Raw genomic sequence first — 26,047 nt, 5'->3', positions numbered from 1 at the left:
CTAGAACAAGGAACTCCATTACGGTGAACGCACACCGGACGATGGAAATCTGCGTGGGACCCATGAAAAGTTACCAGAAGTTTGCTTGTAGTCGACATGTGTCAAATCCGACCCTGATGGTGGCGATGTGCGATGTCACTTCGAGACACGGAGGTAGGTATGTAGAACGTTCCATCGCTTGATTGGCTCTGGGTAGTACACTTGGCCTTTGTAAAAATATAATCAGAAGAAGAGGAGGCCTCCGCAAGCACTCACAGTGCTTCCAGTCACCCATCTACTCTCCTCGCTTGCCAAAAATCCCACAATAGGCGCGATATCCCGCACCTCTCCCACTCGTGCCTCCGCAGGTGTTGAGTTTACGAGTGGCGTTAAATCATCGATGAACTCTTGGGTGCTGTTGAAGTATCCATCCGTTGCCACTGGGCCAGGATTGACGCAATTCACGGTGATACCTTTGCTTTGACCAAGCTCCGTAGCCCAAACACGCGCAAAAGATTCGTTGGAAGCCTTGCTGGCCGCGTAAACTGTGTGCTGAGCGACACCCATGCGTGCAGAACATGAGGATACGAGGATGATGCGGCCGCCATGGGGCATGTGGGGAATGACTTTCTGGGTGAGGAAGATAGGCGCTGCGCGAACAACTTCATCAGGATGATTCTTTCAATATTCGTCACTGAGACGCATACCTTTGACATTTAGATCAGTCTGCATGCCGTAAAATTCCTCCGTAATGTCAGGCAAATGGCAGTCGTCCCCGTTTCCCGCATTGTGAACGAGGATGTGTATGGCGTTATCTCCGCTCAGCTCTAGCGCCGCCTCCACCACCTTTTTCTGATCATCTGGCAGAACGACGTTGGCTTGAATCGCGATGGCGCGTGCACCAGATCCACAGCCCTCAATGGTGTTGACGATGCTTTCTGCCGCATTCTGACTCTTAGATGAGGTGTAGTTGACGACAACACTGGCACCCCGACGAGCGAGCTCAAGTGCTATGCCAGCACCGATTCCTCTAAACACAAAATGTTAGCGACTTCTTCCAAATGAGCCACGATAAGACTTGCGCACCTCGATGAGCCCGTTACTATCGAAGTCAAGCCTGCTAAGTCGTATACTTTGCGAGGCTCCACCATTGAAGCGTTCGAACGACCGTTCTGGTCCTGAGTCATTCTGGCGATGCGGATATAGTCGAGGTCTGTAGTTGAGTATTCTCTGAGTCTAGAAAAAGCACGGCACAAGTCAAATAACCAAAAAAAAAAAAACTCAACAAGTAAAGAGCTTCCACTAAAACAGGACATTTGGACACTTAAACCCGACAGCGACGATGTCCAAAGCCTCTCTTGGCCCACTCCCAGGTGCTAACATGCACGAGCAAGGACGAGAATAACTTGACAGGTCCAACCCTCTGGGAAAACTCCTTCTTTTGGCTAGAGTGGATGCATGTAGCTTGAGTAGGTGTACACGTTCTGGGGGTGTCCATGGCACCTTATCGCGAAGAGTTAGTGCAACCCACCCGAAGCACTTCAGCAGTAGCATCACTATTTCCCCTGGTGAAAATGCCTAATCGGGATGCCTACACCGAATGCGGGGTAAAGGTGGAATGAGTGTTGAACGCTATTTCAAGCTAGGTTCATGCACGCTAATTCTGGGTCGTCAACGCTCCTAGCGGACATCATCCTGGAGCTAAACACGTACGCTTTGGCAATCATATCTCGCTTCATCTTCTTGAAAATGATATAATGAAACCTGCGCGATTGCCGAAAACGTGCTTATCGCCACGGGCGACTCTGTGTCGAAATTGTGATCTTGGGTTGCACTCTGTGCGTATACTGAGAATGCTTTGGTGGTTGGAAAGTTTTCATTCTACCAGGTGAATGTCCTCGGTCATGCATAGAATGTAACATCGGCATACGGAATTCTGGCTGAACAATGAGGTTCTACTTTGTCAAAGGAGCCCCAAGCATAGATCGAACGTTGACTATCTTCGGTAATTTGCACAGAAGGGTTTGACATAGATCAGGGAGAGAAAAATTTGATACAGGCGTCAAACGATATGTTGCTTGAAACTCCCCCTGACCTAGAAATCCTTGTACTTGGCGTCCTTTTTCCACTCGGGATAAAGTGCATATATCGGATCGAGTTGGTCGACTGTTCCACAAGCCGGGTCGGAGATAGAGTATCCGAGGTACTCCAATACGTCTCGAGGGTACTGCCTCGCCACTTCAGGAGGTACAGCAAGGAACTGGTTCTCTTCCTGACGGAGGTAGCCTCGTGTCACGAAAGTTCCAAAGACAAGACGTTGCTCGTCCTTCGTGCTGTTGGCTCCACCGCCGTGAAATGCAGAAGCCAGCATGAAGAATGCATCCCCTTTTTCCATGTCAGCTTGGATGCACATACTGACGTCTGGTGGCTCCTTGCGATCGTTTCCCCTGTGACCTGGGTTAGCATGCTGGTCTTTCAGGGAAATGAAAGACTTGCCATAGATGGCTGCCGGGAATAAAATTTGTTCCGCCATTTTCAGGCGTCACTCTGCATCCTGCTACAAAACACCCGACAGCACTCTCGCGATTCATGTCTCGAGCATCATCCCATTCCGAGACTTCAGTATGCACATTGTGTGCGATGTAGTCGTCCCGGTGCAACGGCTGTGCTTTTCCACCCGGTCCAATCCTCATGGCTACAGCCGAATGTACGTAAGGCTTCGATACTGACTCCTTTCTCTCATTTCCCCACCAGAACATGCTTCTTGTCGTAAGAAAGTGATCACAGACTGCTCGATACAGAGGATGCATGAGTTGTGTCTTTGTGTATGTCGGACTCAGTCCAATCAGACCAGGCGCTCGCTGTGTCTCCTCTGATGGCTTTCAGTATCTCGTGTTAGCTTTAAGGGATGCTATACTCACTCGGAAAAAAATCACCCTCCCATTCCATATCGTTGTCGATGCGGTCGCGGCACTCGCTGTACGCTTGGTCGACGTCTTCCTCCGAGACGAATTTCTTTATGAAGACACCTCCATCGCGCTTCAGCAGGCGAATGATGTAGTCGAAAGGAGCGTCTGCGGCCACAGACTGAACGCCAGAGGGAAGCTCATTGATGGTGCTGGGCATATTGATCAGGTGATGATGGTCGCTGGCGATGGTTGCGCAATTCAACTCTTGTGCTTCAATCGACTAAAATTTCTAGCTGTTCTGTTTCAAATTATCATCGGTCGTGGGTTTTGGAAGCTGGTGATAGACAACGTCACGTTCAGTAATGTGCGCACCTGGAAGCAAGCTGCAATTGGCACTGCCGATCTTTACCTTACCGAGACGTTTGACCAACTTTTCTAACATCTGCGCTAACCGTTAAAAGGAAAACGGGCAACCACGCTAGATTCCATCGGGAAAGAAAAGGTAACTTCGCGGGCCGGATCTCTACTTGCCTGCAGCATACTGTCGTACGCCTCCGCGATGCTACTCCATCGAGCCAAGCAATATCGCTAACCAAGGAATTGCTTGGTGAAAGGTCAATTAGTGTTCAAGTTGATCTATCCCCGGTGCAAAGCAGCCTGCGTCCAATCGTTAAGGTAGTTCCATCTGCGTTCATGCACAGCACGTATCGCAACACAAATGGTACTGTGCAGGTCCATCTAGCAATCTGTTTTCGGGAGGGGGGTTCAAACGCAACTGATAAGGTAGCTTCTTTCAGAAGACAGGCGTTAGGTCCATACGTACGGCACACAGATGTGTTATGGGGTGTACGACCATCCGCAAGGCATGCAGTAAGGGGTCTAACGCCGATGTGGTATATGTAGAGCAGTTCCTATATACCAAGTCTTCGTACTGTGAATCCCTCTTCAAGATCGCTTGTCCAGTCTTGCCAACATTACTCAACAACGCCCATGTTCGACAGTGACATTAAGAAGGTCCAGTCGGCGTCAGCTGCAACAGTCCAAAATGGCACTGTCGACCCCTTTAATGCTACAGGAACTGATGAAGTGGACAAATTGTCCCCTGCTGATATAGATGATGAGATTCTTAGAAGAAACGGCCACGACGCGGTTTTGGAGCGCCAGTTCAGTTGGCTTTCGGCTCTAGGCTTGGGCTTTTCGATAACCAATTCCTGGGTCGGGTACCTGGTAAGCAGACGAAAGAGTGGAACTGACAATTCTCTGCTAATTTCGGTCCCGCAGAGCTGTTTCGGGCAGAATCTGAAGTATGGCGGGCCAAACAGTGTGATCTTCGGGCTCATTGTAGCTTTCGTTGTGCAATACACCATCACGCTTGGCCTCAGTGAGCTGGCATCTGCGTATCCAGTAAGTGCTACGGAAATGAATCCTGGGCGAGGTCCAAGCCATACTAAATGCACTTCCAATCAGTCTTCCGGTGGTCAATACCACTACTGCTTCATTCTCGCACCGCCCAAAACTCGACGATTCGCTGCATACATCACAGGCTGGATGTCCGTATTGGCATGTGCCTCGTCACCTGCTCAGGCGTTTCTCTGGCCGCAGTCAGCACACTTGGTATTGTGGCATTCTTCCACCCAGGATTCGTTGCGCAAGCGTACCACATTTGGCTCGTTTATGTCGCCATTGCCTTATCACTGGTAAAGTTCTCACTCAACTGAGTGGAAAGGCGTTCTGGCTAATTTTTCCAGTACTGCCGTTGTACATGATCCCAAAGCGGATCCCTCTGACAGTCCAAATCACCTTGTACGCTTCATTGGCTGGGTGCCTGGTTTGGTTTATCACCACATTGGCCATGAAACAACACACGCAACCGGGCTCGTTCATTACAGCCACTGAATACGGTACAAGCGGCTGGTCTTATAGTACGGCGTGGTTACTAGGGATCAGCAACGCAATGTATGCGTACGGTGGTACCGATGGCGGTTAGTATCTCGTACGTTCAATCGTAAAGGGATCTCTGACGTATTTAGCAATACATATCAGCGAGGAAATGCCCTCACCAGGCCGTGGGGTGCCACAGGTTATGAATGTAACCGTGTGGATCGGTCTATTCTCGAGCGTCCCACTCATCATTGCATTACTGTTCTGCATAACCGATCTCGACGCCATCACATCGTCCCCGCTCCCGAGCTTAGAGATCATCTTTCAGGCGTTAGTCTCCAGAGCAGGCGTCTGGATCAATACTAAGTGTCTCTAGCACTGGAAGTCGAACGTCGACAGCGATTCTTTCGGTCTGGCTTCTCGTTGTGTACATCAGTAGGTTGCATGTGCTTTACCTGGCTACTTCTAATGCTAAAAAGACAGTGTGTCTGTCCGCACAGTTCCTCACTGTCGGGAGATTAGCTTGGGCTTTTGCGCGAGATGTAAAGCTCCCCGACAAGGCGCCTATCCTTGCTGACCAATCGATAGGGTGGACTGCCATGCTCCGGATACTTCTCACACGTGGACGAAAAGAGGGAGTTCCCAATGCGAACTACATCTACCGCATTCGTATTCGTATGCCTTTACGGACTCCTTTACTTTGCATCCACGTACGTGATCATCTCCTTGCCTTGCTTGCAATGATTAGACTGACTCTTCTACAGAACGGCTTTCAATTCGATCGTAACGTCGGCGGTGCTCTTTCTCATCATCTCTTATGTCGTTCCACAGGGCATATTGTTGGTTCAGGGTAGGAAGAAGCTTCCACCACGTTGGCTACGCCTCGGATACATCGGATACTTTTGCAACGGGTTCTCCATCCTGTGGATCGTTATCCTAGGGGTCTGTGTTTGCATCCCGCCACAGCTCCCAGTCGAGTTGAACAGTATGAATTATACAAGCGTCAGCGTAGTTGGTCTCTTGACCATCATCATGATGTTCTGGTTCACGTTGGGTCATAAATTCGCAGGACCAGAAATCGATTGGGACACGATCGATTCAGGACTTGTGGTAACTGAGCTTCATGAGAGACGGATGGTCCCATGAAGACTTTCAGAATATGATCCCAAAGAAGTAGAGTAGTGCTCAGTGTCGGGCCAAAAAATGATGTCTCGACCTGCGTTTGTTGGTACTCCCGGGTGCGGCTCGAAAACAACTATCAAAAGAAGAGATAGTCGTGCTGTCGTGGAAGATGTTTGGAACAAGTCTATTCTCATTAGTATTTGTAGATAGTAACGCCCAGAGAACTTACGTATTCGTGCCATGGTACATTCCGTGAGCCATCGGATGCCCTGCGGTCCTTCCAAGTCTTCTCAAGCAGTTCCGTGACACTGTGATATGTGACCCCGGTCATGTCTTTAATATTCTCAACGCACATGACGACGTATTGCTGCTGGTGAGGTGAGGCGGTCTCGGCACCGGCAACGAAGAGCGGAAACAGGAGTCGCTTGAAGTAGGCAGAGCGTCGAGATATTTGAGTTGTCGCATCGAGGATCGCTTCGACCGAAGCACGTATGCGAGAATTGCTACATGGTGTGGCGAAAGGGTCTGGAAAGCGAAGAACGCGGAGGATTGCCATGTGCCTGTAGGCTTCTGCAAGATGTATCCATTCAGGATCTGTGTTGGGGTAATGGCCACCGAGAGGGTCCCATTTCTGGAGTTGTAGCAGAATACTGTCTAGAGATGTCTTGAAATCGCTCTCTTTCAGTTCTTGCGCTAGATAGTCCTTTCCTAGAGCAAGGGTATCGCCGACTGCGAGGAACACCTCAGCTGGGCATCCCACCAAGGAGTTGATAGTAGAGTCTGTAGAATTCGCAACAAAGCGGCGAACTTCTTGTGGGAATGCAAGTTTCTCGGCTCCGCTGAAGCCGCGTAGAAGATCAAACCAAGTCAAAGAAGATATCAAAAACATTTGGCTCGGGCTCAGCGTACCGGAGCGCTCGGCGAGACGAAAGCACAGAAAAGCTACGCCATTTAGATGAGCTCCATGGTTCGATCTGCCGCATTCAAATGTATCATGAAGTACAAGCATTAGAACAATCGCCAGAGCAGTTTCTTCTTCGGCTTCGCTCAGGCCGAAGCATTCTTCCTTCAATAACAGTGCACTTAAAGACTGTAGAGCAGCGACCCGGTACTCTAACGCAGCTGTGTTCAGTCGGCGATTAGGTGTTGGCTGTTGCGTAGCCAAGTGACAGGCTGTGAGACCCAATACGGCTTTTAGTAAGCCGGTATCTTGAAGAGCCAGTGGGAGAATGTAGGTTTTGAATGGATCAGGTGTGCTCTCTGAGGTGACGGAAAGCTTCGGACATACCACATTCTCATCTATCTTTCACATCAGTACCTGAAAGAGAATCGATTTAGAGCGCGTACAATATAACAGCAGTCCATGAATGTCATCATCATCCTTAAGCTTCAAATTAGATGTGGACAGCGGCAGCCCTGCGCCATATTCCGCAGGCACGTGCAGCTCAGTGCCCCAAGACGATTCTGAGGTCGACGGTCCTTCATCTGGAGAAGCTATTACGATTTTTTCCGGCACTGGCAACAGTGCCGGTGCCGATTGAGGTGCTGCTCTGGATGCTTGTCGAGTGGTGACTGTTGTCGGGGCGTCTTCTCGTCGTGCTCGAGGTCGAGACTTTCGCAGGGTCCCTCCTTCCATTCCATACATCTTGATGTTCAAAGGATACCCCTCGCAGACCAGGCCTTGAGAAACACATCTCCTGCATTCAGGTTTCGTCCTATCGCACTTTCGGCATTTCTTACGGCATGTTCCACACACCGGATCTGGGAGCGGATGAGCACGTATTGCTAGACGTACTGAAGGCCGTGATCAAGCTTACCAACCCGACGTGGCGTCTTCTGAGGCGGCATTGATGCATGAAATTGACTTCGAGATGGAGAACGACGGTGGTTCTGTCGAGTCACAAAGGCCCCACCCGCCAAGTCCCCAAACAATATCACGTGCAAACCGATCCACCTGGGCGTGAGTGAATAACACTGTATTTGGTCCGATACATGTGCGAAGGATCCTCACAGAGATTTAGATCGGGCTCTTGTGTTCAACATATACAGACATTCCTCGGTTTCAGAAATTACGTCATCTCCGGTACAGATGCGGATTACCTGACCCATTCGACCGCAAAACACCTCCAAATATAACCATCATCGACCGATGAATCTTTCAGCGCAGCATCCGTCAAACGTAAAAACGATCCGGCAGTGCATAGTACGAATGTATGCACCATGGGCAGGCGCTAAATCAGCACCACTAATTGTCGACACCTAGGAAACCCTCAAAAGCTTTGGGGACGAGCTCGGCCGCATCTCCTAGAAACATCCAGTCGCTCTCCTCTGGCCTGGCCACACCAGCAGCCTTCTCCATCATATTAAAAAAAGCCACACGAGCGCCCGCGTTCCTTGCCCGACCTATGTACCCAGCCGCAGGCCACACCATAGCTGATGTTCCGATAACAAGCATCAGATCAACCTTTCCATCCTCTATTGCATCATTCGCGCCTGAATCGACACCCGAACTGCTGCTACGTAGCCATTCGTCAACTTGGTGAACTTTAGCTTCCGGAAGGTTTTCACCAAACCACACCGTAGCTGGGCGGAGCAAGCCGACCTTGCATTTTGGACAGTGCGGCAGATCCTCGATGCTGACTCCAGATTGTGCGGAGTTGTAGTCGGCGGAATCGAGGACCCCAGGTGGCTCAGTGACTGACAACTGCGGGATGATAGGTATTTCGTGATTCTCCTCCTCGTATCCACACGCATCGTCGAAGCACTTGACCCGAAATAGCGACCCATGAAGGTCGACTATCTGTCCCATAGGATGCCCAGCTCTTTGACATAGCTCGTCCACATTCTGGTTGACCGAAAACAATTCCGGTCTCCGTGCGGCAAGTTCCGCAAGCGCATGGTGTGCTGGGTTCGGCAGCGCAGCTTTGGCTTGCTGCCTCCTGTAGTTGTAGAACTGCCAGACCAAAATGGGATCTTCCTCGAATGCGCTTTTCTTCGCGAGCTGCTGGTCGGAGAAGGTGCGCCAAAACCCACTAGCGGAACGGTATGTTGGGATCCCAGAAGATGCTGAGAGGCCAGCCCCGATCAGGACGAGAATCCGATTTGAAGAATTAAGATGAGCCGTGAATGAGGCGAGCATCTCTGCAGAGGGGGGCTCATGCTTGATGCTTCGAGCTTCATCGTCCAGATTTTTGTAGTGTCGCTGTAGGCTTGCATTGGCTTTGGCTCTGAGCTCGTCCTTGAAATCTCTAGAAAGAGGAGGCATAGCCAGGATCGATAAAATTTTGCTCAAAGTCGAAATGTACACCAAATCGCGAACGAAATGCTGACTGGTTTGTAAAAATTGTTGTTTAACGAATCGAACGATGCAGTGCCTTGAACCAGTATTTGATGCGCAAAAGACAGACTTTGAAGAAACTCAACTTGAGAACTAAAGTGTCGTGTAACCGTGGGCATCTTTATAGGTGTTACGAGCGGCGTCTGCCTTATCAGGCAGCAACATTTTTCGCCTATGAGATCAGTGCTTACGGCTGTTTGTAGGCTCACCCGGGAGCGAACGATGAAAGATCCCATTTTCTGTCATTTTTCGGGAGAAAAGTTCGCATAATCAATCTCGCGCGAAATTACAATAGATTTATAGCTGAGCAATGTATTTGACGTTCTCGCCCGGGAGTTTGGACTGGACGATGTACTCGGGTAAAGCTGCTGCCTATAGTGAATAATTGAAAAATCTCCAAAATGTTTTTTCAGATACCTTGTACTAAGCACCTAGATACATGAGAAACTTCAACTCTAGATCATTCATAGTGCAGGTACGTCTCTCGTTCCCCCGATGCTGCCGCGTGTTGGTGCAGAGTCCTCGCCATCATGTAATACCATATTCTCAAGAAGAGAGCAATCATACAACCGGAATGGAATTCTGGAACGACTTCACCACCAGGAATCCTGAAAGCACTTCAGACTGTGTCAGAGTTGGCTTGCCGGGTTGAGCTAACCAGGCATACCTTGTATCAAGAACATGTCTCAAACAGCCATTCCTCAGGATCGTCACTGCTGTTGGTGATCTCATCACGCCAACTGCCCAGAGCCAAGGTGTAGATTTATCTAAGAGGCAAACGTACATAAGCTGTCTCGCCGTCCTCGTATTGGTCGTCTTACAATCTTTCGTCGCATGTACCTGAGCAGTATCTCTTCATGAAAGTCATCTTGACTTCTCGAGGTAAGAACGCTTGGTGGAGCAACTGGGACATAATCCTCAAATTAGAAACGGTAGATTATTTCGCGGAGCTCCGGTGGAAGTTTGTTCTAGATGACTTCGCCCAGGCTGGACAGACTCACACGTAAACAGTTTTCGGGCTGTCTACCATCACCTTTGGAGCCACGTTAGCGAATGTCAAGGCTGAAAGGGTTCATACTTTACCCACCTATATCGCATTATCGAGTCTGCTTTCATACGTAATTCTTCCTCAGGGAGTAATATCGCCTTATTCACTTCTCCAATCTCTTCATCGTTCCTTCTCGAAAATTAGTGTCCTGTTCCACAAGCACATTACAAAGCAGCTCAGTGGTATTCACATGTCTTCAAGGCGTACACCCTCATAGCCGATGTCTTTAGCCATATCCACAATTTCGTCTCGAAGTTGTCGTCCCTCCACGAACTCGCGCCATTGGTCGCTGGTAGGGCATTCGTACGCGTGGCGCAAACGCTCGGTTTCTTCATGTATGCTACTCATCGTGTTGAAGATGATGAAGAGAGTACAGAGCGAAGGTAAGAGGGATGTGGCTCTGTATAAGAAGTCATGAATGGGCTAGAGTGCTCTAAATTCTACCGTAGACTCGAGGAGGTTAGTGCGGTGAATTGGGGCAAAGACAGTTTTCCCTATGGAGCACACAGGACCTCACTGACACCTCTCTTGATGTGAGAGTCACGTTTATGATCTATATACAATCTGGGGCCTTGTGCGAGGCCCAGGTTCGAGTCTTCGGGTATCGATGCTCCATGTGGGACTCGATAGTCGTTCCACCGAATCAGTTAGTGTGTCGGACATGGAAGCTATCTTTATATCGGGATAACACTGCGTTCTGAATGCTTGACTAAAAAAATCTTCAAAACTATATCAAGCCGATTTCCACAACAATACCGGGAGCTGAAAGACTCACATCCCGCACACATTCTGGAAAGGTTCGACGATGGACAATGCTGAACGGACAAGGAGGCAATACCTGGAGAACAGACGATCCACGATATACAAACATCTTGCTATGTTTCTCAGGGTAAGTTCCAGGCACTCAGAAACATTTAGAACTCAAGTGAGGTGTTTCCGTCGCATAGGAATTTTGACTCTGCGGTACAGAGTGGCTGTCCTCCCTATCACCTATACCATTAACCCTACCACATCCCATAGCGCACCGTAATATTACCATATCATCAGTGGCAATCAAGCACAGCCCGTAAACACAACATCCACCCCACTGACTCCAACCTTGACTTGGCTTCCCCCCGGATTTGACCCGTTCGCCCAAACGATAGACGGACTCCCAGTACTCGTCACCGTAATACGTTTTCCGAGAAACGGCTCACCGAAGGCAGTGCTAAGATCGTACCTAATGCAACGTTAATTTGTAAATTATTAAGAAAGATGGCGTTAGATAGCCCGTGTTGGGAAATGGAAAAGAAAGCACACGTACCAAACCGAAGCCCCATCCAAACTATACGAGAAAATCTGCTGAGGCGAGCCATTGTACAGCCCGTCGTCCACGGTCGTTATCTTGAGGGCGATGCCGCCGGATTTGGCATCGCTGTGGAGTGGCTCGGTGAAATTCTTGCCTGGCAACTATGAGCAGGGACCCTTGGCTCGATGGCGGGGTGGAGTGTACCTGTTGCGATAGTTTGCTTGGTACCGACAGACGAACCGACGGACCATGCGTAGATAGTACTGCTGCACTTGTTCACCACGACAGCGTTACCCACTGCTGCAGCAGAGGAGGCGAGCGCAGTGAGGACTGCGAGAGTGTAGTACATGATGTAGCGAGCGTGGGTGTAGATCGAAGAAAAAGTGAGAGAAGTTGGAGGTTGGAGCGACTGTTTTTGGGCCTCTCTGATGCTGGGTAGAGAAAGGAGTAAAAGTGGAGTGAAGCTGAACTTAAATACGTTTCCCTCCGCTTTTCTGTGATATTACCCAGACTATAGACAGCGTCGCACCTCTTTCCAGGTGCTGCAGCTGTTCCAATACCGACATCACGAAATGGTACGCCTGACTATGGTACCTTGCAAATCGATAGTAGGTTACCGCAGATCTCCCTGCACTTGAAGATGGCTCGCCAGAGCCGCGAAAATAGTATCACTGTTCTTTCGTTTCGGGAAGTTCCAATACAAAGATAGATTGGGTGTGCGTATCTCGGCTGGCGCCGTGCGGGGAAATAAGGATGTGAGCATGGGTAGGGATGTAGCTGGGCTGCGACCCTGGTCTCGTGGACAACATTCTCTCGTCACAAACGAAGGTCGTTGCCCTGAGAATTGGGTCGCAGCACTAGGCCGCAACATCGCCGTCCATATCCCTCCCCTACACCAAAATGAATTCCTCGCCCTCATTCTCATCCCAGCACACCACCTCTCCATGCATAACACCCTCGACATAGCAATCCCCCACCACTTTCCACTCATTCCCCTCCCCAACTCTCTCCAACACAATCGGCACAATGCAGCCATGCAGCACCGCAATCGCCGAACCTTTCTCCTCGCCGCTCTGTGAACGGCTCCCTATGAACGGCACAAGCGCCATCCTCCCCTCCTCCGTCATCGCAAACCGCCGCCCCCTCCCAATACTAAGCCTCGACGACAGCGCCTCGTTGTACCCCAAATTGTCAATTAGGCCGGTACTCATCCGCTTCTTCTCTATGCCCAGAATCAATTCTGCGGATTCCTTGGGCGAATGGCCGTTCGCGGAGATGGTGTTCAGGAAGGCGACGAGGTCTACGACTGTCCAGGTGGCAAAGGGTGAGGCAGGGAGATCGGCTGCGATATGCGCGGCGATGGAGGAGAGATAGGGGGTGTCTGCGTCGGCAAAGTAGCGGTCGATTTTGGCTGCGCTGATGAGGGAGATGCGGTCGATGATTTGGCCGCGGACGTGCAGGCGTTCCGTGGCCGCTGCGTCTTCGCGCTGGGAGTGTACGTGCTTCCGACCCGCCGCAGCGTTCCACTTCACCTCTGTGAATGTGAAAAACGAACGTGTGGCTCCCGTCGCGAAGCGGAACGGCGCGATTAGCGGCAGCCACGTGAAGGACGGCACCCAGCTTGCAAAACCCTTCAGTTCCTCTGGTGTAGATGGTATTTTGGCATCGATGTTGGCAGACCACAGCGACAGAAAGTCTAGACTGCCGAATCCCGCTGCGAGACTCGCCGCAAAGGCTGTGAAGTTCCAGCGCACACTGCGCGTATAGTCAGGCCGGAAGGTTGAACCTTCCAGTAACCCCAGAAAAGCGCACAGGCGGTCTACCAGTACGGTGGTTTCAAAATCGCTTGCAGACTCAGCCATATACATCAGAAACCTGCGCGGCTGGATGTCGGTGAATGGAAACCGCTTAAGATTCAGCAGTGTGTTGTACGCGGGGGTATTGTCCCTGTTGTCGTCGTCCACAGTTGGCGGCAGCGCCATATCCGGCGGTAGCGTCTGGATATCCGACAGGTCCTGCATGGTAAATGCGTCAGGGCCAGCGAGAAAGAGGACGACGGGTGACAATAACAGTTCCTGGACTACCCAGCCGCGGCGGAACCAGGGGCGGCCCCAGAAACGGCGGGCTGCGGGGGCGTATTTGGTATCCGTGCGTGAGTCGACCCAGGTAGAGCGAACGAGGAGCATGCGGACACTGGCGTTGTAGTGCTCGCCAGTGGGCATGGTTCTAGACGCGTCGTCGCGGCTCGCGAGGACCTCGTTCAATTCTCCTAGCCATTCCTTCACAGTCATGGAGGAGTCGTCGGCGGGTCCGAGCCAGATGATGACGCGGGAGGCGGCTTTGTAGATCTGGTCCATGATGCTGACTTGCTGGGACTTTTCTTGTGGGTCATTCTGGTTGATGCATAGCTGGTCGATCCATAGGTATCGCGTCTGTGAAGTGCGTGCTAGATGTGGGATTGCTTGGGACAGATTCTGCGTCAGGCCAATAACGCCAGATTCGTTGCAGAAGGAGAGGGAGGCCACGCGCTTTGGCGCGCCCCATGTGTATGAGAGGGTTTCGAATGCGAACGGCTTGTCGTCAGAAGGTAACTCCACGACGTGAAGTTCATAGGTCGCCGTCTCGGTGTTATCCTCACTCCCATAGTCATGTATGTACAAAAGGCGGATATGGCTAGGGGACGGTAAAGAAGTATACCTGTACGTGGTTGGGAAGTCGAGGTGTTCCATCGTAGCGGGGTACGAGTTAGGATGGAGTTTCGCTCGAGCTTGAAGACAAGCCACTCGCTTGTCCCAGCCTGACTGAGCAGTGTTTACGTATTAGCAGAAACGTGGCTGAGTGCAAGATGGCTGAGAAGAAAAAAAAATCGGATTTGACCAACAGGAAGCTTATTGCTCGTGGTATTTTGTCTACCCATCATCCCTCATAAAACCACCCGGATCAATCATGCACGTAAATCGTAACACGCCCAGCAATTAAGAGTCGTTCTCCTCTTCCTCCTGAATAGGAGCTTCTTCAATCTCCTCCTCGAAAGTATTCTCCGGAACAGAGTACAGGCGCAGCATGGACTTGTTCGGGTCTTTGACAAGCACATACTTGCCGTCGTCCATCTTGAGTAACATGTCAGCAATGGTGCGGACGATACCCCAGCCATTGTTGAGGTTGAGGGCCATCTGGTTGGCGAAGTCGCGGGGCTTGTTGGTGAGCACGCCGAGGATGACGTGATCGTTGTTGTTCTTGGGGTTGGCGCGGGAGACGAATCTGAAAATGTTAGTTTCTTTCTGCATCGTGATTGTAGAATTCTTACCCAAGCTTCATGGAGTCGGCCTTTGCGAGAATGGATTGCGTCGCCCATCGAGCCAGCTTGAAGGCGTTGTTCTTCATCTCAGTGGCAAGGACGGCACCACGCTGGCTGGCCAACTTTGTCCGCCAGTCAAGAGCACCACCGCTGCCTTGAGCCTTGTTGTCGAACTCGTTGAGTGCCTTGATGATCAGGTATTGATCCTCGCCGTTGATGTTGTTCTTGACCACAGCATCGAACTCTGTCCGCACGATGAGGTGCAGCGGGTCCTCGTCCTGGTCCAGAGACAGGTCGAAGCGGCGGTACTTGTAGGCCTTGGAGGCTGGGGGGTCGCTCTCGACTTCCTCGTTGTAGAAAGGGTGCTCGTGGGGCATCTCGACCTTGTTGGTTTGTGACTCGTTCACGACCTGGAGCGGGAAGACGTTGTTAATGTGGGTGGCTTCGAGCATCAGGGCGCTGGGGCTGTTCATGGTGTCCTTGTTGCCTTCTGACGTCTCGAGCGGTGCGTCGGTCGCGTTCTCGTTGACGGTGACCATGTCCAGATTTGAGTTGTCGCGCTTGTCGATGAAGAGCTTGCTGCCCCTCTTTGTGATGACGAGATCCCACGAGTATACCGACTTGGTGGCGCACATGAGCACGGAGAGAATGCTGTCGGTGGCGAAGATGGTGGCCTCGTCCTTCTCGGCAAGCTCTTGCAGTATGGGGTCGCTGGAGGTGGTGACATTGTAGGCGGCGCGCTCGAGGACGTTGAGCTTGCGCTGCGAGGTGACGGCGCCGGGCTGCTTGTCGTAGCTGCGATCGTAGTAGTAGAGGAAGCCGTAGCTGTCGATGTCCTCGCCGTCGCCCGTGGCCAGGTTCAGCTTGGCCAGACGTGTAAAGTCCATCTCTTCCAGCACCTGCCAGTCCGGCTTGACCTGCACAGACGCATCGCGGTTGCGCTGCGGCTTGTCGTCCCACCGGCCGAAGCGGCGGCCTCCACGTCCACCCCGTCCGCCCCGGTTGTCGTACTGCTGCCCCCCACGGCCACCGCCAACGCGCTGGAAGGCACCCCGCCCGCCGCGCTGAGCCTGTCCACCCCGCTGACCGCGTCCACGGCCGAAAACGGTGCCGCCACCCCGGCCGAAGCCCCTGCCACGGGCGGATGTGCGCGAGTTGTCGACGACGGAGAAGGTTGCCTCCTCTTCCGCCATCTGCACTGCGAACGGATTCGTGGTCTGGTTCGCGCCGTACACCTGCTGGTCTGCGGGGCACGTCAGACATGTTTCTTCTCTGCTTTGGGCATAGCTGCCATGGCACAGAACCTACCTCTGTAGTTGCGTCCGCCATAGTTCTGGCGGCCGCCCCGGTCCCGGTCTTTGCCGTCTGTCCAGTCTGCCATGCGGCCCAGCTTGTCGGCCTTGGAGTAGGGCGCATACGGAACGCCGTCGAGCATCGTCTCGCTGGAGACTTCGGGGCCCCATGCCTCCTTCGCGGGCAGCGCCGACACGAGGTCGAGAAGCGATACGGGCGCCATGATGTGTGGGTGAGTTAACGTGGGGCAGTTTTGCTCGCGCGCAACACAATTCTGAAAACGACGAGTGGGAGAAAATCTTGGCGCGCGCTAGTTTATCCGAGCGCCGCTGCCTCTTTGTTTCGCCTCCGCCTCTCCATCACCCAAGCGCCCGTGACCCCTGCACAACCTCGCTCTGCGCTGCGGGACTTGGAATACCATGGAGCCTGTGCTGCACCCTCGAGTCCGGAGCATCCGACGCCATGGACAAACCAGAGGTGCTTGCGCACGTATCCACCCCCGCAACAAGAGCAAACGATGACCTGTATCGATCGCTGGCCGACGCCTACCTCGCGTTTGAGCCGCATCGACCAAGCGAAAAAGCAGAAGATAAAGAATCGCTTCCAGGACATGTCAGTTTCCAATCGAATCGCCCTCAGCCGAGCCAAGGACTGCCACTAGGGTCTGCTCCCGCAGTCTCGGTCCTCAACAGCATGGACTCCTATGGAAGTTTTCCATCGCATCTTCACTCAGGAGACCGTTCTAGCGATCAAACTCACTCTGACAACCATGAAACGCCGTCGTCTGCGGAGGGTGTGTCCATCAGCAGACTTGAGCGGCTGGAGCGCATGCAGAGCAGATGGAAAGAGCAACGGACTCCGCGATCAAGCCTAGCAAAAGATCGCAGACAGAGCATCAGTACTGTGATTGCACCGGCCGAGGAGAGCACTTTCATTGAAGACACCCAACAAGCTATCCTGGCTATGGAAAGCCAACTCCCAGATGATATGTCGACCACTTCGGAAGAGGCTTCCGATGATGATGCAGATGAGTTTGTTGACCAAGACGTGACCCTAGGTGCGACTGAGGTGGCGAGACCTGATATTGACCGTACTCCGTTTGGGCCATCGTCCGGCAATTTGCAAACCAAGCCGCAGCGTGATGCCTCCCCGGATGAGGAACAGTCGGCTACTCAAAAGTCACACAAAACGGATGCTCCAGAGAGGACTGTCCAGGCACCCTCATCGCAATGTTCCATCGTTCCTGTAGATGTGGAGAGTAAGGAAACCAGCCAAACAAGACAACCAGAGACCCAAGGTCACCGCGTTGATTTCGACTGCCTCGCGTCCACAGTCTGTCCGCCGCCTCCAAAGATCACCATCCTAACTCCAAGCACGCTGCCCTCCCAAATCACGCCTTACCTCGATAAACTGAAGCAAGAGAATCCAGGACGCTTCAAGACGAAGGTGGTGCTGAGGGCGCTGGAAGCGGACGAGAGAGGGCATTGGCGAGTGGACTGTCGACTTTGGCCGAAGCATGTACAGCACCAGTTTTGGACTTTCCTGCAGAAGGATGTTGAAAGTGGCCGGCTCGGATGGGGCGTGACTCTACACAGGGATCCTATGAAGATGAGACTAGGCCTTGTTCGGTTTTACTGCTGGGGCGAGACTGTCGAACATGTTTGGCTGGCCCTGTGGTTGCATTCGGGCGGGCGAGTGTGGAGTACGGGCGCTACATGGCTGGACGGTGGGGACATTGAGGTACTGAGCATTCCGTGAAGTAGCAAAAGCTTGCGGACCATGCGGTACCCTAGTATAGATCTTGACTTTGGTCCTTCTTAAGTGGTCACGAATGACAACTTCAATTCGAGTTCGCATGATCAAGACCTGGGGACACCTTTGCGACTACCATGATGAATGGAACCATGGACAGCTTGAACGCTGCATTGCTCATCCTGTAGGCCACATGATGTACTCAGTTTTGTTTTTCTTCCAATTCTTATAGAACCAGCGGAGTTTGAAACATTTGGGAATGTGGTCCACATTAAATGTAGCAATGATGTGCATACTTCGCCTCGCATGCAGGGACCTGGACCCTCGCCGCGTGAAACGTAAATAGCCGCCAAGCAACTGCGGACTGCGGCATGCTTTGATCAGCAACGCCCAAACGTCGAGTCGCCTCCAACGCTTCCGTTCTCCCACGATGTGAACGTGCCCTTGCCGTTAAAATGCCAACCTCTGCACGTGAAACCATCGGCCGGCGACGCGACTCGGACAGCGCCGACGAACGCACCCTGATCGACCCGCTCTCCGACGACGAGCGCTATGGCTCCGAGGTGTCCGACGGCGACTACGATCACGACATTCTAGAGTCGGAAGATGAGAGAGAGCGGCTATTGACGCAGAAGAATGGGCTGGGTGCCATGTTCAATAAGAAGGGCGTGCGGATAGGGAGCAAGGATCGCAATGCGCCGACGAAGAAGAGGGGTAAGAGAGGACACAATGACGAGTCGAGCGCGCTCATGTACGAAATGGAAGAAGGTGTTGGCATATCGACTCCCACGCTGGACCGGAGCTCGACCGAGAGCGATGAGAGGAGGCTGAAGGCTGCGGGCGCGCATAGACAGGTATGCAACAGCTCCATAGGACGGGACGGATCTAACAAATAGAAGACCAGGAGAAAACGCACATGGCGCCGTGTAGGAATATATGGAGGAATTGTAGGCTTGTTCTTCGTCCTCCTTTTCGCCGCATACCGAGCCTCGAAATCAGAGCACCCGAAGAACGCTGCGGCCATGCTGTCCAATGGCACGCACCTCTTCGCTCCCACGACGATTCTCATATCCCTCGACGGCTTCCGTGCAGACTTCCTCTACCGCGGGCTGACCCCTACACTGAACAAGTTCGTTGCAGAGGGCATCTCGCCCAAGTACATGCGCCCCAGCTTTCCCAGCGTTACGTTCCCGAATCACTTTACGCTGGCGACGGGCCTGTACCCTGAAGCGCACGGCGTCGTGGGCAACACCTTCTGGGACGAAGAGCTGCAGAAGGAGTTCTACTACACGGATCCAGAGCGGTCTCTCCAGCCATACTGGTGGGGTGGTGAGCCTATCTGGCGCACGGCTGAGCGACAGCATGTCCGGGTTGCGGTGCACATGTGGCCTGGGTCAGAAGTTCACTCGAATGAATTCCATCCCGCCTATGTCGACAAGTACAACGGCTCGGAAGCTCTGCCTAGAAAGGTTAACCGCGTCATGGAGCTCCTTGACCTCCCTGGTCCAATGGACGTAGGCGCGCTATCGGACAAGCCGCGACCTCAGCTCATCGCAGCATATGTTCCAAACGTGGACAGCGATGGGCACAAGTACGGGCCCAACAGTACGGAAATCCGGCAGACTATCAACGATGCAGACACGATGGTTGGCGACATCCTCAAAGGCCTCGAAGAGCGCAATCTCACAGACATCGTAAATGTAGTAGTCGTCTCCGACCATGGCATGGCCACAACCGACACCTCGCGCCTCATCCAGCTCGAAGACCTCGTCGACCCGACCGAAATCGAGCACATCGATGGCTGGCCACACTTCGGCCTGCGCCCGAAGAAACTCAGCGACCTCGAGCGTCTGCACAAGCAGATCGTTGACCGCGCGCAAAACATGACCGGCCTCGAAGTCTACCTCCGCGACAAAGACATGCCGGAGCGCTACCACTTCAGCCAGAACGAGCGCATCGCCCCGCTGTGGATCATTCCCAAAGCGGGCTGGGCCGTCATCGCCAAAGCCGACGGCGACGTCCAGGAGATGTTGAAGAACGGCGACGCGTACCACCCCCGCGGTGTGCACGGGTACGACCACGAGCATCCGCTCATGCGCGCGATTTTCATTGCGCGGGGCCCTGCGTTTCCGCATACGCCGAACAGCCGGGTGGAACCTTTTCGTAAGTCAAGCCCGATAGAGCGCGAGGAGGAAAGCTGCTAATGAGATGGCGCAACAGAAAACATCGAGGTCTACAACATCGTCTGCGACTCCATTGGCATCACGCCCCTCGCGAACAATGGCACGCTGCGCCTCCCGCTGAAGCCCGTGGGCTTGCACTCCGACGAGGATAACCTCCCGGACGAGACGCCCGCTGATCCCGTCCCTGTCTCCGCCTCCCCGTCTCCGTCTCCTTCATCTTCTTTGTCGCCATCGCCCAGCGCAGCCGCTATTGAGATACATGTTGACCCGCCCAGCTCCACATCGCCCGCACAAACCAGCAAAGCGGCTGCGCCAACATCCAGCGCTGCGCCAACTGGCACACACGCGCCAGAGACCTGGTGGCAGGGGCTGACGCACCTTGCGGAAGGGGCGGAGGAGTGGGTTGATAATTTCTTGAAGGACCACTTTACGGGGCTGGAGAACGGGAAGGAAGGCAAGGAGAATGAGCGGCCGAAGGAGCATCAGTAATTCCCCAACAAATTGGGTTTTGTGATATTGCTTGAGCGTTCGACGTCGTGCGGGTCGTGTGGATTAGATTTATGATACCCGGTTTTTACGCTCAGCGTTTTGAAGATGCGTCTGGATTTGAATTTGGGTCTCGCTTGCAGTTGAACAGATCAGGGGACCGGCTGAGAATGGTATCTTGAATGGTTGTTCGGAGTGTACTTTGCGTGGAATAGGCGTGCTGCTGACAATGTTAACTTTATTACGGTGGAACCCGTAATTAGTAATGCTCTATCTACCTCCATACTTCCACAGTGTCGATACTACATATCTGGGTCAGTTTGTGTCAGCAAGCTACTCACTACCACACCTGTGGTAGGTATCCTGCAACGCGACTGGAACGCAGTACCATCTTGCAAACATGGCTCGGATATGCGACCATGGCATTCACTGGTAAGCTATGAACTCCGACTCCGCTGTACCACCGACGTCTCTCGTCTGCAGTACATATATGACAGTGCCACCCAGACTGCAAGAGATCCAATCCGCCCGACATCTCAATCCAGATCCCAGCAACGTACATCATGTCTTCAGACGCGTTCCCAGGCTTAAAGAGCACCTCTCAGTCGTCGCAAGCTCGACATCGGGCCCAGTCGACATACCTTCTCGTATCGGCGGTTCGGGGCCTCCACTTCTGCTTCTGGGCGGCTGCCCGCAGACCCATCGGTACGTAACCTCTTCGTCGCCGAAACGCAAGCTCACCTGGTTTAGAGTGTGGCGCCGTTCAGCCCCCGCGCTGGCCGAGCATTTTACTGTGATCGCTGCCGATATCTGCGGCTAGTCCTAAGGAGTAGGCTGAAGACTGAGATAGATGCTATGTTTCAATGCAATGGCTCGTTTGAACCCTGGATGTTGACGTCTGTGGAAGGCGTTTAGAAAGACAGAAGCGCTGTTACCCGCGTCGCGTTGTCGATTAGAATTACAGATTATATACTACTACGTCTCTTTCTAGTGCAGCAATCGGCACTCTGGTCCGGCCGCAGTCCTAGAGTCCAGCCAGGGTATATGTACAACGCCAGCCAGCCAGCTATAAGCACCACGCTCGGCGCCCAAACACAAGTCCAAGTCCGAATCCATCCAAACCCAAATCCAAATCCAAACCGAAAGAACGTCCACTCCTCGTCCTGTCCAGACACATTCACATTCCTAGCAATCTCCACATGCACATCCAGCCCGTTCTCACCGCCCCTTGCCCTTCGGACTGCTCGTCCTCGGACTCATGGGAAACCACCCCATCCCCATCCCCGACCCACTACTCCGCTCTCGCATCTTCGTCGCAAACCCCAGGTATGCCTCCAGCGCCTCTCGTCGCGTCTTGAACGTCTTCTCCCGGTTCATCCACGACTTGAGGTATTTGTCCGCCCCGGTATCCTTCAGCGCAGCGTACCACTCGCCCGACGACCGCTGCTTCAAGACGACGACCAGCTGGCGGTTGCCGAGACCGGGAACGGCGGTTATTTGCTTGAGGCACGCCGACTTGAGCGCGGAGAGGGGATCGTCGTCTTCGTCGTCCGAGGAGGCGAGGGGCGAGTCGACGCGCTTGGGTGGGGATTTGGCGCGTTTGGGTTTGGAGGATGAGGAGGATTTAGACTTGGACGTCGAAGAGGATTTGGATTTTTGTGACTCGGGTTTTGGCGAGGGAGGGGGTTTGGCAGAGGATGACCATGGGGACATGTAGGAGCCGAATCTGGGGGACGGGGGTTCCCTCGCTGGTTTTGAGGAGCCAGGCTTGGGGGAGGAGGGTTCCTTGGTAGTTTTTGATTTTGAAGAGGATTTCTTCGATGGGGGTGCTTCTGTGGTGGGTGTAGGTGGCTCCTTCGTTATCTTTGACTTTGAAGACGCCTTCTTTGGTGTCGGTGCTTCCGGGGGTGCTGTGGTCGTCCTTGAGGGTGTCGCCCTGGAGGCCGGCGCGGGTGTGGCTTTTGGTGGTGCAGCTTTCGCAGGCGCTTTCAGTGGCGGCGCAACCTTTGGCGTAGGTTCCTTCGTTGGCGCACCCTTGGAGCCTTTCGTCTTCTTCGACTCGGCGGCAGCTTTCTGCGTCGCGTCTTTTGCTCCCGTCGTTCTCGGTGGCGCAGGTGCAGGTACTGGCTCAGGCGCAAGATCGATCAAAGGCGCGCTTGTGGTCGGCGCAGTGAATTGGCCTAGTGCGATTTGGCGCGCGCGTTCCTTGACACTGAGAAACATGTTGGGTTGGCTTGAAGGCGCAGAAGAGTAGAGTACACGTACAACAAACAGACGGATTCGAGATGCGCACGGCAGCCTACTTACTATAATAACGGCGGCTCGGCTACACCGCTCTGACCGCAGCGTGCCCACCGGCTGCGCACCCCAGGCTGCTAAGGAATGGCGCAGTCAGGAGGAAAGTGGCAACCGAAGCGGGACGTAATCACCGCACGGCTACGGGAAAAGGGGCGACATAGGCAGCGAGATTAAACGGTGCATAGGACACGTAGCAACAGTTGGCATATGAGGTACAGAGAGCTACTTTTCAATCATGGGGTATCGATAGAAGCAATGCGCAGGCGCATGTCGTGCAGGAGGAAGAACGTGGGCGGGTGGCGCGCTGCGCTACTGTAAGTTAGCGCAAATGCAGTGGAGGCGATCAGGGTGCTGCTCTGTGCCCACTGGTTCGCGCATCCTCCACACTCACACCGCTCATGACCCGATACTCCATCAGACGAAGATACTGTTTGTTTCTCCGAGATGCTTCTCTTATCTCAAGTCTTCGGATCATAGCGCGTTGGGAATTCGGGGAGACGACAAGCTGCGGCCTCAGGAACCAGGTGCATCGTCGGTCACGTGATTTAGGAACTTCCACGGTCTACCTCTCACCACTACATCCCTCTCGCGAAGTAGCTGTACTGGCTTTCGTGGACGAACACCTTGTTTGTTAATGGAAGACGCCGTTTGGCTCTTGGGAGCACGTCTCCGTGAATTGAGAACGGGAACCCGCAGGGCACGCCTCATGGCTGGCTGCAGGCCCGGGGAGAAAGTTCATTTGCATCGAGACCGATGTAGAGGCAAGTATAGTATCGACAGTTTAGACTCCCGAAAAACAAGGGACGCTGTATTAACATGTGCCCAATCTCTCCACATCATATCCATGTTATTTGGCTGTTGTGAGTGACTCCCTCTAACAAAGAAGACCGTTGTGCGATCGTACAGTGTTAGCATCGACAGTCTTTTGGTTCGTCAGAACAAGAACCCGTTTATATCGACTAGGATGCGTACGAAGGCCACATATAGCGAACAAGGTCCGACTCGAAATCATGCGAACCATCAACTGAAGACCTTTCCATCCTGCTCTTTCTGAATGCACGTGAGACCTTGGTTCATTGACATATCTTTCATTCATCAGTCTTCCTAGCTCAACTAGTTGTGTTGATCTCCCGTCGCCCGCCATGTTCGAGCAAGATCATCCTTCAATTGTTGATGAGGTTGGTATTCACTCTTTGGTGGGGAGTGGGGACCGCGAGGTCGCCAAGGTGGGTGATACGTGTAGGGGCCGCCGCACGCGTACCTGCCGTGAGCAGAAATGCCTACAAATTAAGGGATTCGAGCACCTTCCTTGTTCTCTGCTCTATCAAGACACTCTCGACTCGGCCGCAACTTCTCTTCCACCAACGCCCTCTGATTTGGCTCTGTTGGGCACTCCCACGCTTACAGCAGTTGCGATGGCCGACGTTAACAATCCAGATGATGAAGAATGTGGTCCAGATTCCAAGCATACTGAGAGCCCAGCTGCGCATAACGACGTCTTGTGAGCTTAACTCGTCAATCTCATCAACGAACCCTTATTGACAGCGCGACAACTACGAGATTGACCTGAAGGATGCCGTCAGAGCAAAACTGAGCGTACGAAACCTGCTTCAGAGCCACAACCGAACAAGAGCCCGGCTCGTCTCAACCACGCCATGTAAAAACATTCTCCCACCTTCTGCTAGTCTGCTTGTATGTTTGCTGACATCGCTTCAGCTCTATGCGCACTTTATCTCTGTACGCAACAAGAATCCCCGCTTCTACGCTTGCCTGCTGAAATCAGAACCGCATCTATGAGGACGCTCCCAGCGACTGCGTTCTCGTGCACCCGGCTTTCCAGTACCCTACTTCCATGATGTATGAGCCGGACAGCAGTATGCACGATCTCCCGCTTGCATGTCGGCAACTATGTCAGGAGACGCACTTGCTCGTGAGCTCGAGTCTATCATACGTGGCCAGTCTTCAAACTGACAGCACGCCCTTGGTAGGTGTATAAGTACGGTCTCTTCGAAATTCGCCGGTCAGAGAGGGGTGACATTAGAGTTGTGTACCACGCTGCTTGATCTTGAGGTCTGTCAAGCACAGTGGATCCTGAGTGCCAGGGGCAAAGCGTCAGGTTCATGCGAAGCCGATAGTTCATGGTATCTCTCACAGCATGCTTGCAACTGTGTATCACTTGCTATAGAATTTGTTGCAAGTATTGAAACTTTTCAAAGCCATACTAAACAAAAAACACATAACCACGTGGCTCTAGCACTCGTAAACTCACTGTATAGAGGCAAGCATCTCCTACGCTTCAATTTAGTTGAAAAAACTCCCATACTCTGTCAGTAAATAGGCCAGAATGTTATTTGCTCTCGCCTACATCGTCCAGAACACTGCAGACAAAGAGATGCAACTATTAGGGGAAGCGCTTGACCAGAATCAGTATCCGCTTTTGAGCGTTCCTGCCGAATTGCGCAACTCTATTCACGAATACGCCCTTCGAGACGTGGTGTAGTCATGTCCGACTCGCGGACGGATCGGATGAGATTCTCACAAGATGCACGCTTTACCTCTCGCTTGTCGAAAGCAACACCACGAAACACATCTGTTCGAGTACAGCCACGGTGTTTTTGACTTAGAAAGTCTAGAGGACCTCAAATGCTTGATCCATTACCGAGGCGATGCCAAAAAGCCGCAATGGTGCTAAAGTTGTCTTTCTGGAGTGTTCTGTATGATCGCATCGCTCACATTTCCACTGACCTCAGACGACCGTCCGTATTCAGGTAGGTCTTCGATCTGATTTTGAGAGAAATGAGACCAGCGCTCAGAGATCTTGATGGGGTAGGCAAGGTAATGTTGGGAGGTCTCAGGGGTGACGAGCCACGAGATTACTTAGCGGAAAACGGCTAGACTATGGGAGATTGATACAGAGAGCCGTGTTCTATGGCTTTGGTAACGTCCATCCAAGTGTAACGGAATACCCGCCGTGAAGGAACGCTGGTTGCGCGTTCTACCACAACAACACCACTAACAATCGCATAGTTTGAATACTCTCAGAATAGGTACCTAAGCTCTTCGTCTTCTTATGCACGTAATAGATCTGCTGTAAAATTCATATTGGCTTTACAATACTACAAATGGCCGCTGACCTGCATGACGATACTACATTAGACTACCTCAGATCTTCT

At 52.7% G+C, this 26,047-nt stretch overlaps 13 protein-coding genes across 13 annotated transcripts; 5 read left to right on the top strand and 8 right to left on the bottom strand.

Moving 5' to 3' along the window:
* Nucleotides 1-222: 222 nt before the first annotated feature.
* CC84DRAFT_1185532 (putative short-chain dehydrogenase) lies at nt 223-1,130 on the bottom strand (the record flags this gene model as incomplete). Its single annotated transcript, XM_018180810.1, has 3 exons — nt 223-629; nt 687-1,009; nt 1,066-1,130. The coding sequence occupies 3 exons, from the start codon at nt 1,128-1,130 to the stop codon at nt 223-225; spliced, it is 795 nt and encodes a 264-aa protein (XP_018039144.1).
* Nucleotides 1,131-1,790: 660 nt separating this feature from the next.
* On the bottom strand, nt 1,791-3,228 carry CC84DRAFT_1204049 (phytanoyl-CoA dioxygenase). Its single transcript, XM_018181877.1, has 3 exons — nt 2,901-3,228; nt 2,476-2,851; nt 1,791-2,426 (listed from the first exon to the last, which is right to left on the bottom strand). Exons 1-3 carry the CDS (start codon nt 3,103-3,105, stop codon nt 2,075-2,077), a joined length of 933 nt encoding a protein of 310 aa, XP_018039143.1. The 5' UTR covers nt 3,106-3,228; the 3' UTR covers nt 1,791-2,074.
* A 648-nt stretch (nt 3,229-3,876) lies between these two features.
* On the top strand, nt 3,877-5,915 carry CC84DRAFT_1257564 (amino acid transporter; the record flags this gene model as incomplete). The annotated part of the gene is made up of 9 exons (XM_018184746.1): nt 3,877-4,115; nt 4,170-4,292; nt 4,356-4,542; nt 4,637-4,870; nt 4,919-5,099; nt 5,146-5,204; nt 5,253-5,311; nt 5,358-5,479; nt 5,534-5,915. Coding segments are annotated over 9 exons (1,586 nt in total), but the record flags the coding sequence as incomplete, so codon positions are not given.
* Nucleotides 5,916-6,027: 112 nt separating this feature from the next.
* Nucleotides 6,028-7,653, bottom strand: CC84DRAFT_1086944 (uncharacterized protein; the record flags this gene model as incomplete). Its single annotated transcript, XM_018174178.1, has 3 exons — nt 6,028-6,075; nt 6,121-7,190; nt 7,239-7,653. Coding segments are annotated over 3 exons (1,533 nt in total), but the record flags the coding sequence as incomplete, so codon positions are not given.
* Nucleotides 7,654-8,136: 483 nt separating this feature from the next.
* Nucleotides 8,137-9,030, bottom strand: CC84DRAFT_1185529 (SIR2 family histone deacetylase; the record flags this gene model as incomplete). The annotated part of the gene is made up of 2 exons (XM_018180809.1): nt 8,137-8,366; nt 8,412-9,030. 2 exons carry the CDS (start codon nt 9,028-9,030, stop codon nt 8,137-8,139), a joined length of 849 nt encoding a protein of 282 aa, XP_018039140.1.
* Nucleotides 9,031-11,165: 2,135 nt separating this feature from the next.
* On the bottom strand, nt 11,166-11,970 carry CC84DRAFT_1240297 (Bys1 family protein). The gene is made up of 3 exons (XM_018184013.1): nt 11,769-11,970; nt 11,574-11,718; nt 11,166-11,495 (listed from the first exon to the last, which is right to left on the bottom strand). The coding sequence occupies exons 1-3, from the start codon at nt 11,911-11,913 to the stop codon at nt 11,330-11,332; spliced, it is 456 nt and encodes a 151-aa protein (XP_018039139.1). The 5' UTR covers nt 11,914-11,970; the 3' UTR covers nt 11,166-11,329.
* A 484-nt stretch (nt 11,971-12,454) lies between these two features.
* CC84DRAFT_1257561 (heterokaryon incompatibility protein) lies at nt 12,455-14,293 on the bottom strand (the record flags this gene model as incomplete). The annotated part of the gene is made up of 1 exon (XM_018184745.1): nt 12,455-14,293. The coding sequence occupies one exon, from the start codon at nt 14,291-14,293 to the stop codon at nt 12,455-12,457; it is 1,839 nt and encodes a 612-aa protein (XP_018039138.1).
* A 122-nt stretch (nt 14,294-14,415) lies between these two features.
* Nucleotides 14,416-16,418, bottom strand: CC84DRAFT_1257560 (eukaryotic translation initiation factor 3 subunit D). The gene is made up of 3 exons (XM_018184744.1): nt 16,171-16,418; nt 14,872-16,105; nt 14,416-14,825 (listed from the first exon to the last, which is right to left on the bottom strand). The coding sequence occupies exons 1-3, from the start codon at nt 16,376-16,378 to the stop codon at nt 14,540-14,542; spliced, it is 1,728 nt and encodes a 575-aa protein (XP_018039137.1). The 5' UTR covers nt 16,379-16,418; the 3' UTR covers nt 14,416-14,539.
* An 89-nt stretch (nt 16,419-16,507) lies between these two features.
* Nucleotides 16,508-18,165, top strand: CC84DRAFT_1204045 (uncharacterized protein). The gene has a single exon (XM_018181876.1). The coding sequence runs from the start codon at nt 16,618-16,620 to the stop codon at nt 17,911-17,913; it is 1,296 nt and encodes a 431-aa protein (XP_018039136.1). The 5' UTR covers nt 16,508-16,617; the 3' UTR covers nt 17,914-18,165.
* A 197-nt stretch (nt 18,166-18,362) lies between these two features.
* On the top strand, nt 18,363-20,579 carry CC84DRAFT_1085893 (ectonucleotide pyrophosphatase/phosphodiesterase family member 1; the record flags this gene model as incomplete). The annotated part of the gene is made up of 3 exons (XM_018174127.1): nt 18,363-18,761; nt 18,804-20,070; nt 20,128-20,579. 3 exons carry the CDS (start codon nt 18,363-18,365, stop codon nt 20,577-20,579), a joined length of 2,118 nt encoding a protein of 705 aa, XP_018039135.1.
* Nucleotides 20,580-20,867: 288 nt separating this feature from the next.
* CC84DRAFT_587280 (uncharacterized protein) lies at nt 20,868-21,519 on the top strand. Its single transcript, XM_018186790.1, has 3 exons — nt 20,868-21,008; nt 21,074-21,281; nt 21,327-21,519. Exons 1-3 carry the CDS (start codon nt 20,996-20,998, stop codon nt 21,394-21,396), a joined length of 291 nt encoding a protein of 96 aa, XP_018039134.1. The 5' UTR covers nt 20,868-20,995; the 3' UTR covers nt 21,397-21,519.
* On the bottom strand, nt 21,511-23,046 carry CC84DRAFT_1162628 (uncharacterized protein). The gene has a single exon (XM_018178046.1). The coding sequence runs from the start codon at nt 22,797-22,799 to the stop codon at nt 21,795-21,797; it is 1,005 nt and encodes a 334-aa protein (XP_018039133.1). The 5' UTR covers nt 22,800-23,046; the 3' UTR covers nt 21,511-21,794.
* Nucleotides 23,047-24,016: 970 nt separating this feature from the next.
* CC84DRAFT_1174194 (uncharacterized protein) lies at nt 24,017-24,937 on the top strand (the record flags this gene model as incomplete). Its single annotated transcript, XM_018180082.1, has 5 exons — nt 24,017-24,375; nt 24,489-24,531; nt 24,591-24,611; nt 24,658-24,804; nt 24,863-24,937. 5 exons carry the CDS (start codon nt 24,017-24,019, stop codon nt 24,935-24,937), a joined length of 645 nt encoding a protein of 214 aa, XP_018039132.1.
* Between the last annotated feature and the right edge of the window lie 1,110 nt (nt 24,938-26,047).

Source organism: Paraphaeosphaeria sporulosa, assembly GCF_001642045.1.
Source record: "Paraphaeosphaeria sporulosa strain AP3s5-JAC2a unplaced genomic scaffold CC84scaffold_3, whole genome shotgun sequence".
NCBI classification, from domain to species: Eukaryota; Fungi; Ascomycota; class Dothideomycetes; order Pleosporales; family Didymosphaeriaceae; genus Paraphaeosphaeria; species Paraphaeosphaeria sporulosa.
Note: the sequence above shows the minus strand (reverse complement) of the source record. Positions and strands in the feature narration are given on the sequence as shown.